Source organism: Panthera pardus, unplaced genomic scaffold, assembly GCF_024362965.1.
Source record: "Panthera pardus isolate Hobbes unplaced genomic scaffold, ASM2436296v1 HiC_scaffold_25, whole genome shotgun sequence".
Taxonomy (NCBI): domain Eukaryota; kingdom Metazoa; phylum Chordata; class Mammalia; order Carnivora; family Felidae; genus Panthera; species Panthera pardus.
Window position 1 is genome coordinate 6683692 of NW_026526821.1, and position 13845 is coordinate 6697536.

Genomic DNA, 13845 nt, shown 5'->3' on the forward strand with positions numbered 1-13845 from the left:
AGTCCCAGCCCCCACCCCAGTGCTGTGAGTCAGATTCTGCATTTCAGCAAGATCCCTAGGGGGTCTTGGGTGCATATTCCTGTCTGAGAAGCCCGGTGGGGTATGCCCAGAACGGAACAAGATGACCCACTAATTTTCTTTAATGATAATGTCAGCAACGGGAGCAATGTTGACGGGCCCCAGGCACTATGACAGTGGGTGCTTTGTGTTTTATTTTTGTTTTTAAATTTTTTATTAAAAACTTTTTTTAAATGTTTATTTTTTAGAGAGAGAGACAGAGCATGAACAGGGGAGGGGCAGAGAGAGAGGGAGACACAGAATCCGAAGCAGGCTCCAGGCTCCGAGCTGTCAGCACAGAGCCTGACACAGGGCTCAAACTCACCAACTGCGAGATCATGACCCAAGCCGAAGTCGGATGCTTAACTGACTGAGCTACCCGGGTGCCCGTCACCTTCTTTAAAAAAATTTTTTTTTAATATTTATTTATTTTGGGGAGAGACAGAGACAAAGCAAGAGTAGGGGAGGGGCAGAGAGAGGAAGACACAGAATCTGAAGCAGGCTCCAGGCTCTGAACTGTCAGCACAGAGCCTGATGCAGGGCTTGAATCCATGAACTGTGAGATCGTGACCTGAGCCGAAGTTGGATGCTTAACTGAGCCACCAGGTGCCCCTGTGTTTTATTTTATTGAAACATCTCAACTCCTCCTGGGTGCTGGTATTATTCCCATTTTTCTTGGTGAAGAGACAGAAATAGAGTACTGTCTTTGGTGAGAGGCTGTGAGAAGCAGGGCCCTGGGCCCAATTCAGGTCTTGCCTGCCTTCTAACATTCATGGCCGTGGGCCCTGCCCTACGATGTTGATCTCTTTAATGTTTTTTTTTTTTTATTATTATTTATTTTTTTTGAGACAGAGAGAGACAGAGCATGAACGGTGGGAGGGTCAGAGAGAGAGGGAGACACAGAATCTGAAGCAGGCTCCAGGCTCTGAGCTGTCAGCACGGAGCCCGATGCGGGGCTCGAACTCACAGACCATGAGATCATGACCTGAGCCGAAGTCGGATGCTTAACCAATGGAGCCACCCAGGCGCCCCTGTTGATCTCTTTAAATGAGTTAAAGATGAGGCCCCGTTTACTCATGTCCTTTCATTTGCTCACTCCTCAGATGTTTTCTAAGTGTTTGCTCTGGACCAGGCCTGGGGGGGCCTTGGAGAAGCGAGATGGATCCCGCCTCTTTGCAGTGTTGCCAGTTACGGGAGGGGAAGGGGGGACGAGGGATGGGAGGAGACGTAAATAAGGGTTGATCCCCTCCTGCTCCCTGTGGGCACCCCAAGTCTCTGCCCTGGGCCCACCCTTAGGTGGAAGTCAGCGCTTTGTTGCCCCCCACCCCCGAAGGGTAAATCCCTTGCTCCAAGCCCTAGTGACTACGTGCATTTCAGATTTTGTCCCCACCAGACTTCTAGACCCTCCTTGTTCCTTCTGCAGAGACTCAGCTCTCTGCTGGCTGGTCCCAGACCCCGGGGACCCATCCATCTCCCCTGTAGTTTCTCTGAGCATCTGCCTGACAAAGGCATATCTTCCCTCTGAATCCAGCTGCCAAGAAAACGTGGGTTGTGTTGCTATCATCGTGTTCTCTGGTTATGATAGCACAAGAACAGGGCTCAACACATGTCCGTCTAAAGATGGGGGAGTCACTGAGGAGGAGGTGAGTGGCCGAGCATACTGGAGACCTTGGTTTTGTTGTCTAGTTTTCTACCCTCCTTTTCTTTTTCCTTTTAGAGAGAGAGAGAGAGAGCGAGAGTAAGCGAGCCTGCACATGAGTGGAGGAGAGGGACAGAGGGGGGGGGGGGGGGGGGGAGAGAGAGAGAGAGAGAGAGAGAGAGAGAGAGAGAGAATCTTAAGCGAACTCCACGCTCAGTGTGGGGCCCAACTCGGGGCCCAATCCCATGACCCTGGGATCACGACCTGAGCTGAAATCAAGAGCTGGACAGTCAAGCAACTGAGCCATCTCGGGGGCCCCTCCACCCTCCTTTTCACACCTTAATTAGAACTGTTTCCATACCCTTCTGCTTGCCTTTAGTATAACAGGGTGGCAGATCAGAAGTTCCCCTGGAACATCTACTCTACTGGTTGGTCTTTGTTTTCAGCTAATTCTTTTTGCGAATCTAATCTTACCTGGAAACCCAGTACGCACTCCGGGTCATGATGGAGCAGGTCTCGTTGAGCTTGGAACCCTTCCCTGTTCTTACTTTTCTCCCCTTCTCTGCCCCTCCTCCCTCGTCACCGCAGCCTACACCTGACAACTTCTCCCTTGGCCTCTGAGGAATGCACACATTGGCCTCTGTATTTGTCGGAATGCTGTTGCTTGTGAACACAGCAGTTCAGTGATGTGAAGACCGGGGTTAGGACTGGTTTCAGGCATAGCAGGATGCAGGCACTCACATGATAACAGTGGTTGGGGGGGGGTCTCCTTGCTTTCTTCTGCCTGCTTCCTTTGATGCTGGCCCCATCCTCAGGCAGACTGGTCCCTCACTCCTGCAGCCCCCGCAGCTTGGTACCCAGAGTTCCAGGGGCCGGAGGGCCTCTGTTTCTCAAGGGCTCAAGTACAGGTATTGAGTCCCCCCTAGGCTGCCTTGGGTCACAGGTGTGGCTGCTGTGCTAAGAGGCTGGAGTATCCACATATGGTCAGGTGGGGGGCCGGACACCTCCTTTGTGGCTGATGTTGAGGGGGGGGGGGGTCTGTGTCACGTGAGCCACAGTGCTTGAAGCAGCAGGCACCTTTGACTGCCAGGGACAGGGACAAGGGTTGAAAATCACCCACTGAATCTAGCTCTGCCACTGGCATCGGTGTGTGCCAGAAGCCCAGAGAAGGTGACAGACGTGCTCAGAGCCTGGTCCCAGGCTCTCCTGAATTTCAGCTGAGAGCTTCCTCCCTTTGCCACCAGCCCTCCCCCACCCGCTGTCTTTTCAGGGCAGGGCACACAGCGTTTCCTTTCCTGATAAACAGAGTCCTTCAAAGCCATTCTCGTGGCACTCACTCCAGAGGACCATCTGTGACATTGCTCTGTGTCCCCCTCTGATGTTGAGTGGGATGTGCCAGCCTCTTCAAAATCCAGCACATGTCAGAGCACAGACAATAAACTCAGGGAAGGATCTTTTCCTGCTACAATTGAAAACAAAGCACACCGCCAGAACACGCATGTATCTGTCCCGGTCAGACATGTACTCTATAAAGTGTTTAGAGAAATGAGTTGATGGATTTTTCAGGTATTTTATGTGAAATGCATTCCTTTGGCTCAAGCAACTCCTACCATTGTGCTTCTCCACTGCCGATCAACTGCTGGCTCTGGGGTAGACACACTTCCGGTGGGGCCCTGTCACAAAGCCTGGCAAAAGAGAGAACCTGCGAGACATTTTCTGTAGATCTATTACACTTCCATTAAAAGGTACATAAATGACCGGCTTCAGCCAGGTCACGATCTCGCGGTCCGTGAGTTCGAGCCCCGCGTCAGGCTCTGGGCTGATGGCTCGGAGCCTGGAGCCTGTTTCCGATTCTGTGTCTCCCTCTCTCTCTGCCCCTCCCCCGTTCATGCTCTGTCTCTCTCTGTCCCAAAAATAAATAAAAAACGTTGAAAAAAAAAAAAAAAAAAAAAAAGGTACATAAATGATAAAGCTTAATGAATGTTCACAAGTGGATTGAGAGATGGAATGCTTCCATTGCCTCTGGGAGCCCCCTCCTGCCAAAGGAAATAATTTAATTATAAAACCAAGTTCCAGCTCGGTGCCTGCCAGATTTCTACTGGGTTGATGAGAATTTACATCCTGCGGCAAAGAGGAGACACAGGCTTGGAACCCAGGTCTGTCCGACCTCAGAGATTTGGAAAACAAAACTCACACGGGAATTCTGGGAATCAGGGTTTTCTGGTACGTCCGTGCAGCGAATTGCAGATTCCTTTGTCGGAAGCCCATGCTTAGGTTTGTTTTGCGGCTAGTGCCCTCTCTGCCTTGCTGCCTTCAGTGCAGCTCACAGCCTGGCAGAAAAGGGAGAGAAGTTAACAGAACATTTACACAATGCGGTAGGTTCTCTGGGAGGTCTACGGGGCTGGAGAGCTTTGGGGAAGGCCACTCAACCCCATCCCTGAGCTCTTGAGAAAGTGGTGTGTGTGAAGGGGGCACGTAAGCCCCAACACGATTTGTCTCTCCTCTTGAATTAGAGATTACTTGACCTAGTACAGCAACACTGTTTTCTGAGCCCTTATTGTTTTCAAGTCTCCTCGATCGGATGTTCGTGTATATTTCTTGGCAGCCTGCAGACAACAACACTCAGTTCGGTCTCCACGTGGCATCACAAAGGAACAAGAGGCAGAGGAGACACGAGTGTCCTTCAGAGGTTCTCCACTGGGGGTGGCCCTGCCTTCCCCCGCCCTGGGACATCTGGCAATGTCTGGAGACGTTCTGACTGTGCCATGCGTCACGATGTGATGGCGCCATTGATGTCTAGAGAGTAGAGACCAGAGATGCTGCTAAACCTGTCAGGTACAGCACGGCCCGTGACAGAATTACCTGGCCTCAATGTCACTGGTGCCAAGGTTGAGCAACTCAGGTGGAATTCAGTGGCAGTGACTGCAGTCTCCCGAGAATGCCTAGTGACCGGAGAAAACCGTGCCAGGAGCGTGGCCAAAGTCCTGGAGATGCCTCTCTCTAAACGCACGTGGATGGACATCACCTTCTCACTCCCTTCTTGCCCCATTTCTTGACCGTTTTCCCTCTCCCCTCATAGTTTTCTTTTCACAGTGAAAATCTTTGGGCTAGATTTTTCTCAAACTTCGCTCATTCATATCGGCCCCTTGTGATTTTGTCATGCCTGTGACCTATTTGCGGAACAGCTTCATTATGGGCCACTCATGCCGTTATATGTAAACGCTAAAGTCTCATCTCGAGCAACACTATTTAAGAAATCTTGAGTTTCAGGAACGACGTAGCTTTCGTTTAGACATACTTGTAGTATAACTATAAATCCAAATATTTAAGTCGTGCTTTACTTGGGAAAGTTTTCTTTTAAAATAGAAATAGTTGAGGGGCACCTGGGGGGCTCAGTCGGTTGAGCGTCCGACTTCGGCTCAGGCGTGATCTCACGGTTTGTGAGTTCGAGCCCCGCGTCGGGCTCTGTGTGGACAGCTCGGAGCCTGGAGCCTGCTTTGGATTCTGTGTCTCCCTCTCTCTCTGCTCCTCCCCTGCTCACACTCTGTCTTCTCTCTCAAAAATAAATAAAGATTGAAAAAATAAAAAATAAGTAAAATAGAAATAGTTGACAGGTGTTGGTATGCTTCACAGACCATCTTGCCTCCAGTGGAACCCATTCCGTACTTTGGAAAACACTGGGCTGACTTTCACCTTATCCTTCCCTCCCCCCTCCCTAGGGACAGCCATTTGCAGGTACCTGGGGGATGAGAGGCTGGCAGCTTGCAGGCAATTCGAGAAATTTCCAGAGGCAAGCCAGTGGGGGAAAGGGTCTGTGAAATTCATATGTTGATTTTTTGGGGGGGCCGTGTTACATTTCATTCCGTTGTCACACTAAATGCTACCAGGCAAGTGGGGTGGAACTCCCTTTTACACAGGAACAGAGCAGCATTCAGAGGTCAGAAGATGGGCCTTAAGGATTCACAGCCAGGCTTGGGGTGATCACCCCGTGTTGTCTGATTGCCCTGAAGCTTCTTTTCCCTTGCTGCCACGGTAGCCCAGCCTTGAATATCCTTGCATGTTTTTTAAACAATCTATTTGTTCATTCTTGGGGGGGAGGCAGGGGCGGAGGAGAGAGGGGAGAGAATCCACACTGTCAGCACAGAGCCCGACGTGGGGCTCAGATTCACGAACCTTGAGATCATGACCCGAGCTGAAATGTGAGAGTCGGACGCGTGACCGGCTGAGCCACCCGGGCTCCCTTGCGTGTTGGATTTTATCTGCACCTCCCTGATCTGCCTCCACACCGTGGCAGGAAGGGGGGGCTCCGGGAGCTCGAGCGGTAATCCTGCAGGGCTGGCGGGCATGTCCCACGGGACCTACCGCGTGGGTCCTGCGACCGGTCAGGTGCGTGGCCTCTGTGCAGCGAGGGACGCACTGGGAGGCTCGCCCGGGAGAGCTGCAGAGGGACTTGGCTTAGGGAAGCTGGTGTTTTCTGACACTGTGTCTAATCCCTTTTGGGGCCTGGAAGGTTCCAGGAGCTGTGAATAGTCTCTAGGGGGTGGACGATTCCAGGACCTGCCAGAGGCCCCCGGGTGCCTGTTCTCGAGGTGGCCGGTCAGAGAAGCCAGCCATGTAGCCTGGCACAGCCCTCGGCCTCCAGGCTTGCCGAGACGCCTCCAGTTCCTGGCTCGTGCCGCCTCTGGTTTCTTCCATTTGTTTCTCATTCGTCTCCCTCCTGACTCCCACCTCCTCAAGGGCGTCCCTGGCTGGGAGGAGCCGCTCTGTCCCCTTCCTACCTGTCAGGTGTCACTGTACCTGTCGTCTCCCTGATACCCTGGCAGTCTGGCAGGGCAGGGCCACATCCGCCTGCCCACCACGGTGGCCCGCTCACCCCGGGAGGTGCCAGCACAAAGCAGGCCCCCTCAGCGTGCTGAACCGAGTGGTGGGGGTGAGTCTGGAACCTGGGTTCTGTGGTGGGGCTTTCGGGAAGCAGCGGAACCCCGGGCGTGCTCTTTTCTGAGGCTCCTTTTCCTCATCTGTGAAAGGGTGAGAATTGGCAGTTAATTTACGTGACGCCGAGGTTTCTTAACCTCAGTGCTGCTGCCCTTTGGGGCCAGGTCATTCTTGGTTGTGGGGGCCTGTCCTGTGTGCTGTGTTCAGCAGTGTCTCTGGCTGCCATTTATTAGATGCCTCTACCACCCCCACTCTAGATGTGACCCACAAAAACATCTACAGACGTTGCCAAGTGATCTCTGAGGTCAAGATGGCCCCGGGTTGGAGGTCCAGTGAGCTAACACGTGAAGCACCAAGGACGATATCTGGCATATAATTAAAATACTCTCTAAGCATTTGTTACTGTTGTTCTTAATGACCTGTTTACCCAGAGCAGCCAAGCTCCGGGCGCCCAGATTTTTCCTGAGTGAATGGATCTGAGTCACAGGACCCCACTTGGGACTCACTGAGCTCCAGTGACGCAGCCCCGCTCTCGGTGAGGACCAACAGTGTATGAATTATGCTCCTCCCAGCCTAGAGGGGACGTAGAGTCTGTGCCCCGTCGTGCCCGATGCCAAGTCAGTTAATGATGAGTGTGGAACACGCACGGCTGGGGTGCTGTGGTGAGCACGCGGGCTGTGAGCCCGACGGCGTCTGTGAGGCCCAGGGCTGCCCTCACCTTCTCAGGTGGCCGGGGCCAAAACCATCCAGCTGCCTTCTCTATAGGCTACGATGGTAGTGTGCCTACCTCCTAGGCTCTAGGTGAGAATTCAGCAAGTTAATGTGTCAGGCTGCTTAACACAGTGTCTGGCCCATATTACACCTTGTAGTGTCTTTCATTATTATTATTGATTTGGCTTCCAGGTAGGTGTCTTTTTTTTTTAATTTGCTTTATTTTTAATGTTTATTTTTGAGAGAGACAGAGAGAGAGAGAGAGACAGAGCACGAGCAGGGGAGGAGCAGAGAGAGAGGGAGACACAGAATCCAAAGCAGGCTGTGCTGGCAGCTCAGAGCCCTGCGTGGGGCTCGAACCCACGAACCATGAGATCCTGAGCTGAGTCGAAGTCGGATGCTTAACCGACTGAGCCCCTCAGGCGCCCCTCCGGACGGGTGTTCTTAGGTGAGAAAGGTTGGCTTCCCCTTTCATTCCGCAGCGTGTCTTCTGATGCTCTCAGCTTCTAGGTTGATGCTGGTTCTTGGACGGCCCACGTTTACCCACTGGTGCTTCACACCGTGGCAGGAAATGGTGACAGGAACGAGACTGAAGCTCCCGGGGTGCTGGTTTTTGTCATTCTTCAGAAATGAGCAGTGCCTGTAGGTGGTTCTCTAGTAGGGTGTGCATCGTAATCGACAGCAGATCCTGAGATTTCAGATGCCTGGCATGACTTCTGATCTAGTAGGTCGTGAGTTTTCGAGATTGGGCTGTTTCTCTGAGACTCCACATTCGGTACTGATACTCACCAAATCTGAGGATCACTCGCAGATTTCCTTCTCTTTGGTTAGACTTGAATTCGTATTTGAGTGTATGCGTGAAGTCACTTCTTCATTTAACACGTAATTCTTTATTGACCAGTTCTACATGCTGGTCCCATAAAGAGTATGGTGGGAGAGATTGATGAGAATTAAATGAATCAACTAACAAGAAAGTAGAAGATAGCAACAAGGTCTGTGATAAAATAACACCTCGTGTGAATACCTGGGGTCTTCTTGCGAAAGAGTCGTCAGTGAAGGCATCTCTGAGGATTGGGCTGGAGCCTGAATGACAAGAAGGTGCCGGTCATGGGAAGATACAGGGTGAGGAGAATTGAGGTAGAGGAAACAGCAGGTTCAAAGGCCCTGGGGCAGGACTGAGTCCAGTGGGGGTGGTTGAGTAGGGCCAGGGGAGCACTGGGGATTTACCAGAGGAGATCAGATCATTAAGGCTTTGTAGGACCAGGTAAGGAAGTGAAATTTTATTTGAAGCCACTGAAGAATTTTAGTAGGAAGGTGATATGATGTGATTTATGTTTTTAAAGGATTGCACTGGCTGCTGCATGGAGAATGGACTTTGGTGGAGGTGAGGGCGGGTGAAGGTTTTTCAGCCAAGGAGGCTTGAGTCTGTTGTAGCCCCCAGCCCTCTCGGAAACGATCAGAATTAAACTCAAAAGTTCAACTTAAGCAAGGACAACAGGCGACGATTCCTAGAGACCCATGGCATCAACCACTGCAGTGTTCCTGCCTAGAATCATGATGAGCTTCTGTATCCCCAAATTAGGCTTGCTTATTTATTTATATTTATTTGTTGATATACTTATTTATTTTAAGATTTTATTTTATTTTATTTTATTTTTTTAAATATATGAAATTTATTGTCAAATTGGTTTCCATACAACACCCAGTGCTCATCCCAAAAGATGCCCTCTTCAATACCCATCACCCCCCATCAGCCCTCAGTTTGTTCTCCTTTTTTAAGAGTCTCTTATGCTTTGGCTCTCTCCCACTCTAACCTCTTTTTTTTTTTTTTTTTTTTTCTCTTCTCCTCCCCCATGGGTTCCTGTTTTAAATCTGACTCCTGCTGCTTAAAATGTCCAATGAGTTCCCACGTGAAGATGTGGGAAAGTGGCCCTGGCAGCCTAACATTCAAGGTCGTTCCCTGCCCCCCCCCCCCCCCCCCCCAATAAGGGATGCACTTCCCAGGGCTCCCCACAGGCTTTGGAAAAGGAGAGCAAATAAAATGATTAATTGGCTCTTGGTTTTTACGACATTTCTATGGAAACTCTATTATGAAATCCTGGATTCTTGAGTTGTAGAAATACGCATTCGTTTCTCTCCATGGCAGTACGTGCCTCTGAGGTCATTGGGTCATGGCTCAGCCATCTATACTGTTCCCACGAGAGGTGCTGGGGCATTGGACTTGGGATGTGGGCTGGGCAGCTTGAGTATGGACCTCTGCTTCTCTGCTTGCTAGCTGGATTTTCATAGATAAGCTCCTTAATCTCTGCATTTCAGATGTCTCATCTGCAAAATAAGGGTGATCATGGTATCTGTCTCGTGGAGTTATTGCAGAGGTCAGAGAAGCAAATGCCTGTATAGCACCTAGTGCACTCCTTGGCATGGGGGTCAGCAGTCTGTGCAGACAAATACTTTTGGGTTTCCGTTATGCTCATCTGAAAGTCCTCTATGCCCTTGCTTTGTGAAAGGTGGTCCCTAGACCAGCAGTTGTATCCCACTGGGGGCTTGTCAGAGTCAGAAATGCAGAGTCATAGGCTCCACCCCAGACCCGCTGATTTGAATTTTTCACTTGAACAAGATCCCAGGTGATTCTTGCGGGTGTTGACGTCTGGACATGCTACTTTAGGCAACAATGTATATAGCAAGGAGAGCTGAGTCAGGTTCGAACGTAGAAACCCGTTGCCAGCATTGTGTTGGTGCAAAGAGACATCAGCACCGGGACGCAAAATGCACTGTGACCCTAACGAGCTGGGTGTTGTCCAACAACCGCATAAGCCCTCTGGGACTGTTTCCTCATCTGTAAAGCGACTCATCTGTGTTAGAAGTTTGTTGAGAGGATAAGCAAAGTGATGTGAAAGCTGATAGCAGAGAGTGAAAAGTTATTTTTATCTTGTTTACACAGAAAAAGGGCATCATAATTTTTATAGCTATTAACACAATTTTCAAAGAACCTGATCTCTTGTTTTCCACATTTGCTGGCCGAGAGTGGCAATGGACAAGACCTATTATTTGGTGTCTCGATGAAAATAATGGAGAGTGGCAGTGGCCCAGGAACGACAGCCTGGTATTTTTGGAAGCTAAATGGGAGAATTTTGTGGTTTGGCTAAAAGGCATTGCCCTGCAAGGGAACAAGATCCCAGGTGATCACTGTGGTCAATGGCAGTGTTTATACCATTTACAAAATACTCAGAATTGCCGTGTAAGGTTTGATGATGGCCAGGTGTGGAAGTCACCAGGGCACTTCCCGGTGGTGTATTTTAATGTGTCACACGTTTAGCAGCCACACAAGCCTTTTATTGTTTCCAAACATCACAATCAAAGCGAGAGCCCCACGATGTTGCTTGTGTTAGCAGGATGTCTTCAAGTACCAAACACAAAAACAAAAAACAAAAACCCACAATATATTCCAGCACGAGAAAAATACACGATTGTGCACCAAGGACACAGCATATTATAGGAATCCATTGGTGGGTGCAGTGTGAGGACAGCCAGAAAGTACAGCCTGAAGCCGTCTAGGGCAGGAAAGGGTCTGACAGGTGTGGCCAGCACGCAGTGATGTATGGCCCGGAGAGACAGTGCCGGTCAGCAAAGCTCGCCCAGTGCTCCCAGGATTGAATTGCTGCGCTGGTAAGGTACAGGCACGGACAGCGGGGTCGCCCCCGCTTTTACAGCGTGTTGGACAAAAGGAGCAGTGAACCAAGAAGTTTCCCTTTCGTAGGGTAGCATGCAGGAAGCCGTGTGATAGAGACACAGCTGCTATGAGCCAAAGCAGAGATTCCGAGAAAGCCCCGTGCATTTCCACGGTTTCTGAAAGTCTCCGAAGCTACCGTGAAGCAATTTCTTGAGATGCATGCCCCTGCCCCCAATCCGTGATTCCCTCTCTTGCTTTAATGATGGAAAAGGAGTAATAGGAAATGAAGATTTTTTTTAAATAGGGAAAATTATACCTTCATAGCAAGGTATCAAAATACTTTGTACACAGGTTATGTGTTGATTTTGCAAAAGCACTGTATCTGTCTTTCTTAGGATTGTGAAAGCTGCCTTCGACTCTGTGCATAAGAACCCCCTGACAAAGCAGCAGCCAAAATAGAAGTGGGTTACATCCCCTTGCTAGTTTTCTTGGGGAGCCTGGTCTGGGGGTCAAGAAGAGGGGCATCCATAGCATCGCTTCTTTGACACAGAGCTCAGTGTTTTTAGGAAACTGTTTTTACTGGAAACAGTAATAGAACAAATGCTCAGTCTCTTATGAAATACAGGCGAGGCCATCCGAGCAGCTGACAGCCAGAACTGAGACAGGTCTGCTTGGGAGACGTCGGAACCCCTCTTAGAGTCAACGAGAGTCCTTCTGTCCGGTCTGGCTGGTGGCAGGGAGACATGGGGAGGAAGCTGGTGAGGGAGGTGGGCATTCCGGACCCCAGGTGCACAGAAATGAATGCGGGCGGCACCCTCCCCGCGTTCTGCCGGGGCCTCTTTGGGAAATCAGTGACTTACCCCCTTTGGAATCCTTTCGGAAAGCCTGTCACGTACCACGTCTGTCTTCAAAAGGCTTTGCGGGGGGTAGAAGCGAAGAGACACGGGCGGTCGTGGCTGTTGGCAGATTTTGCGTCTTCTGGGTGTTTCTTCTCCTCTTTCATTTTTCCCCTTCTAAACACCTTGGCCGGGCGGAGGGCCAACAGTGACGGAGCCCAGGTGCGTGTCCAGGGCCCCGGCGCCCTAGCCCAGGTTCATGCCGTTGCAGCTGCAGAGGATCTCCTTAAAGGTGGTACGCAGCTCCAGGCTCCGGAAGGCGTAGATGAGCGGGTCGATGATGGAGTTGCACATGATGAGGACCAGGTAGGTGTTGAAGTGGGCGGCGTAACAGACGCAGTAGGGGTTGGTGGGGCAGGTTATGATGAGGACGAGGTGGAGGAAGAAGGGGGCCCAGCAGCAGATGAACACCCCCAGCAGGATGGTGATGGTCACAGCCCCCTTCATGCACGAGTGCTGCGGCGGGGGCGCCCCGTCGGCGGGCGGCAGGGCCGCGATGCGCCGGACGTGCAGCCGGGCGAAGAGGAACATGTGCACGTAGAGGGCGCCCATGAGGAGCAGCATGGCGAAGAACATGGTGACGAGGCACACGATGACCATCTTGCTCTCGGAGTAGACGATGAACACCACGCCGCAGACCCCACAGCTCACCCAGATGGCCGCGATCCAGGCGAGGGCCTTCCGCGCGGTCATGATGCTGTGGTAGCGGAGCGCGTAGAAGATGGTGACGTACCTGTCCACGGCGATGGCCAGGAGGTTGCAGATGGAAGCTACCAGCGAGATGCAGATCAGGGAGTCGAAGACGTTGTCCATGTGCTGGATGAGCCGGTCCCCGAGGGCCAGGGAGTTGCTGTTGACGACGGCGATCATGACGGTCTCCAGGGCGTTGGACACGCTCACCAGCATGTCCGCCGCCGCCAGGCTGCAGAGGAAGAAGTACATGGGCGAGTGCAGGTTGCCGTTCTTGACCACAGCCAGGATGACCAGGATGTTTTCCAGCAGGCTGACGATGCCCAGCGCCAGGAAGACCTCGGGCTTGATGAAGACCTGCTCGCAGAACCCGCTGCCGCTCTGGTTGCCGAAGGCAGGGCTGGCAGGGTGCTCGGAGCTGTTGGGCAGCGTTGGGTGCACAGACGGCAGGCAGCACGAGGCGTTCATTGCTAACAGACGGGCTGATCCGAGCGGGGGCTCCAGCGACGTCCAGAGGCTGCTGCTGCTGCTGCTGCTGGCTGCTTCCTGGAAAGAAAAAAAAAGAAAAAGAAAAATCTCCCTCCAGATGCTTGCTGTGGATGCCCATCCAGTCCAGACCGAGGCCTGGTTCTCCCCCAAAATAACAGGATGGAGAGAGGGAGAGAAAGTCAGCCTGGAGACAGACAGGAGAACTTTTCCTCTGCTTCTCCAGGACAAGCAGTTTTACGGACACTCTTCTCCGTCGCCTTCCTTCTGTCTCCCTCTTACCTTTTCCCCACCTGGGAATGGAAAAACCCGCCTCTGGTTGCTACAGTTTCGGCTGTCTTCATAGCAGGACCGGGGACGTGGTACCTGTTGCTAGGAGGGAGGGGTGAAGTCTCAGTCTTCATACGCTGGCTGCAGGCAGCCAGCTCCTACTTTGTCTTCAGTGCGGTGAACCGACCACTGAGCATCGGACGCCTCTCTTGACTGGCAGCAGGTACCCGCTCGGGCAGGGAGATGAAGAAGCAGGCTGGTGCCCTCTGCAGGCCAGACTGCTCACCTGTGGGCTGGCTTGGCTGAGCACTTCGTATTTGTCATGGAAACTGCCACAGGCATCCATTCATCCAGTTTGTTCATTCATTTTTTTTTTTTTTTTTTTAAATAGCTGTCGCTTATGGAGCACCTACTCTGTGTCAGCTCTCTGCTGGGTGCAGGGGACGTGGTGGTGAGTGAGACCTCCACACCATCGTGGTTTCTCCCGGACT

General features: G+C 51.6%; 1 protein-coding gene across 1 annotated transcript; it reads right to left on the reverse strand.

Moving 5' to 3' along the window:
- Positions 1-12032: 12032 nt before the first annotated feature.
- On the reverse strand, positions 12033-13123 carry MC3R (melanocortin 3 receptor). The gene has a single exon (XM_019458105.2). The coding sequence runs from the start codon at positions 13064-13066 to the stop codon at positions 12095-12097; it is 972 nt and encodes a 323-aa protein (XP_019313650.2). The 5' UTR covers positions 13067-13123; the 3' UTR covers positions 12033-12094.
- Between the last annotated feature and the right edge of the window lie 722 nt (positions 13124-13845).